At 43.2% G+C, this 2,225-nt stretch overlaps 1 protein-coding gene across 1 annotated transcript; it reads right to left on the minus strand.

Moving 5' to 3' along the window:
- Nucleotides 1-407: 407 nt before the first annotated feature.
- On the minus strand, nt 408-1,957 carry LOC128554047 (uncharacterized). Its single transcript, XM_053535259.1, has 2 exons — nt 1,737-1,957; nt 408-1,407 (listed from the first exon to the last, which is right to left on the minus strand). The coding sequence occupies exons 1-2, from the start codon at nt 1,955-1,957 to the stop codon at nt 408-410; spliced, it is 1,221 nt and encodes a 406-aa protein (XP_053391234.1).
- Between the last annotated feature and the right edge of the window lie 268 nt (nt 1,958-2,225).

Consider the following 2,225-nt stretch of genomic DNA (forward strand, 5'->3'; position numbering starts at 1 on the left):
GTTGCGCTCAGAATGAAAGGTGATGACGTAGCTCCGAAAAGGACTGCACGGAATCTGTATGTTGTCAAGTCGCTGTCTGGGATGCTAGGGTCGCTGAGCCATAGAAATCGCGTGACATCTAGATCCTTCTCGTCTAGACCAATATTAAGAAAAGCCTTCTCTATGTCTGTTGCTATGGCGTATCTATTCATTCGAAAACGAAGTAGAATTCTAGTCAAATCATTCATTGCAGGTGGTGTAGACAACAGACAATCGTTCAAACTAGGCTGGTCACGTGACTTACAACTGCAGTCATACACGATACGGATAGGTGTTGTGTTTGACTCCTTCTTTACGTGATGATGTGGTATGTAATTATAATGTACAGGGTGGGTGGGGGTGGCGTCTGCATCACATCTCTCAATAAATCAGCGTTTCAACTGATCGTCTATGATTTGTCCATATTTTTTCAGTAAATTCGGTTCTGTTGAAAGTCGTCTAATTGTGTTCTCTGTACGACTCTTGCAAACTTCGTAGTTGGTAGGAAGCACGGGGTGATCTTCTTTCCAAGGCAGCTTGGCCACATAACGCCCATCTTTGTACGTGATACAGTTTTCTTTATAGGTGTTTAGTATACCGGAAGTAGATGTTTCAGCTTCATCTTCAGATATCCCTATTGATTCGAGCTTCCAAAACCTCTCAAGGTCTGTGACATTAGGTGGCGCTGTAATGACGTTAAACATGTAGCTAGCAGACGACTTTTTATTAGCAACCGGAAGTGGTCCTGACAGTAGATACCCGATCTTTGATTTCAATGCCGTCGGTCCGTTACCTCTGATGACCTCATTCTGGACGATCTGCCAATAGTAGTCGGCTCCAATCAAAAGCGATATCTCGAAATCGTCGTCAGCGTCAGAAATAGGATGCGCAAGTTTAAGACCTCTAATAAAGTTCATGCATTTCACTTCTTGCTGTAAGTTTGGTAATGGCACGGCAATGGTCGGTACAATGAGTACGTCTAACGGTATGGTCTCTCCCTGTTCAACGTGTAGAAACACTCTGCCCGTGGGTATATAACGACACTGTTCTGATTTGCCACCAAAAGATGCTAAAGATATAGTGTCCGAACCGGTGTGTTTTAATTTCAGTTTCTCAGCAAGCTCTTCTGTAATAAAAGACCTCTGCGCGCCTTCATCTAATAATATGTTTGTAGCAGTTGTAATATCATCTTGTGAACTTACTTGAGCGACTGCAGTCTTCAGTAGAACTTTCGACCTTTGATGTGTAGTTGAATGAAGTTGAATAGCGGTTCCCGTCGTTCCCGTTGGACCGGAAGTAGAACTCACGAACGGTGATGCACTTGGATTCAAACCTGGCACAGATGATGGTTGGTCACAAATACTGGAGTGGTGTTTTCGCCGACAGTTCCTGCATCGGAATTTGGAACGACAATCCAAAACTTGGTGTTTTCTCAGGCAGTTGTAACATAGGCGTTTAGATTTTACGATATAAAGTCTTTCATCAAGGGTTTTCACTTTTTCACAGTTTAGGGACGTATGTTGATCTCCACAGAATGGGCACAATTTGTGAACTTACTTGAGCGACTGCAGTCTTGAGTAGAACTTTCGACCTTTGATGTGTAGTTGAATGAAGTTGAATAGCGGTTCCCGTCGTTCCCGTTGGACCGGAAGTAGAACTCACGAACGGTGATGCACTTGGATTCAAACCTGGCACAGATGATGGTTGGTCACAAATACTGGAGTGGTGTTTTCGCCGACAGTTCGGTTTCCAAATCGTCAACATCTGGATGATTTAGAATCTTCTCGTTCAGATTCTTGATGATCTCTGCCTTCTCCTCCATGATTTCGAGCAGGGCTGTCTTCTCCGACTGTGACAACTCGTTGTTGAATTTCTCCAGTTGTAAAGAAATAAGACGACGCTGGCCCTCTCTAGTAGAAATAAGCTTTTGTAGATTCATCGTAATGATTGTAGAATTTCTCACGGCACCAACAATGTGGGGATGTATAGTGAAGAAACGAACTTGGTTGTGGTTTCCAGATTCGACCTTTACTATATGTGTTATGTGTAACTACAAAAACAAAGTTACGTCGGAAGTGACGTCAACATAAGCGCGGTACGTCACGTTACATAAATGCGCTATAAATATGTTATCGATTCCCGACACTATGTGTCATGCTCAACTTTCAGAAACCTAGCTGAAAGGTCAAGTTCACGCTTGACATGCC

Source organism: Mercenaria mercenaria, unplaced genomic scaffold, assembly GCF_021730395.1.
Source record: "Mercenaria mercenaria strain notata unplaced genomic scaffold, MADL_Memer_1 contig_4673, whole genome shotgun sequence".
Taxonomy (NCBI): Eukaryota; Metazoa; Mollusca; class Bivalvia; order Venerida; family Veneridae; genus Mercenaria; species Mercenaria mercenaria.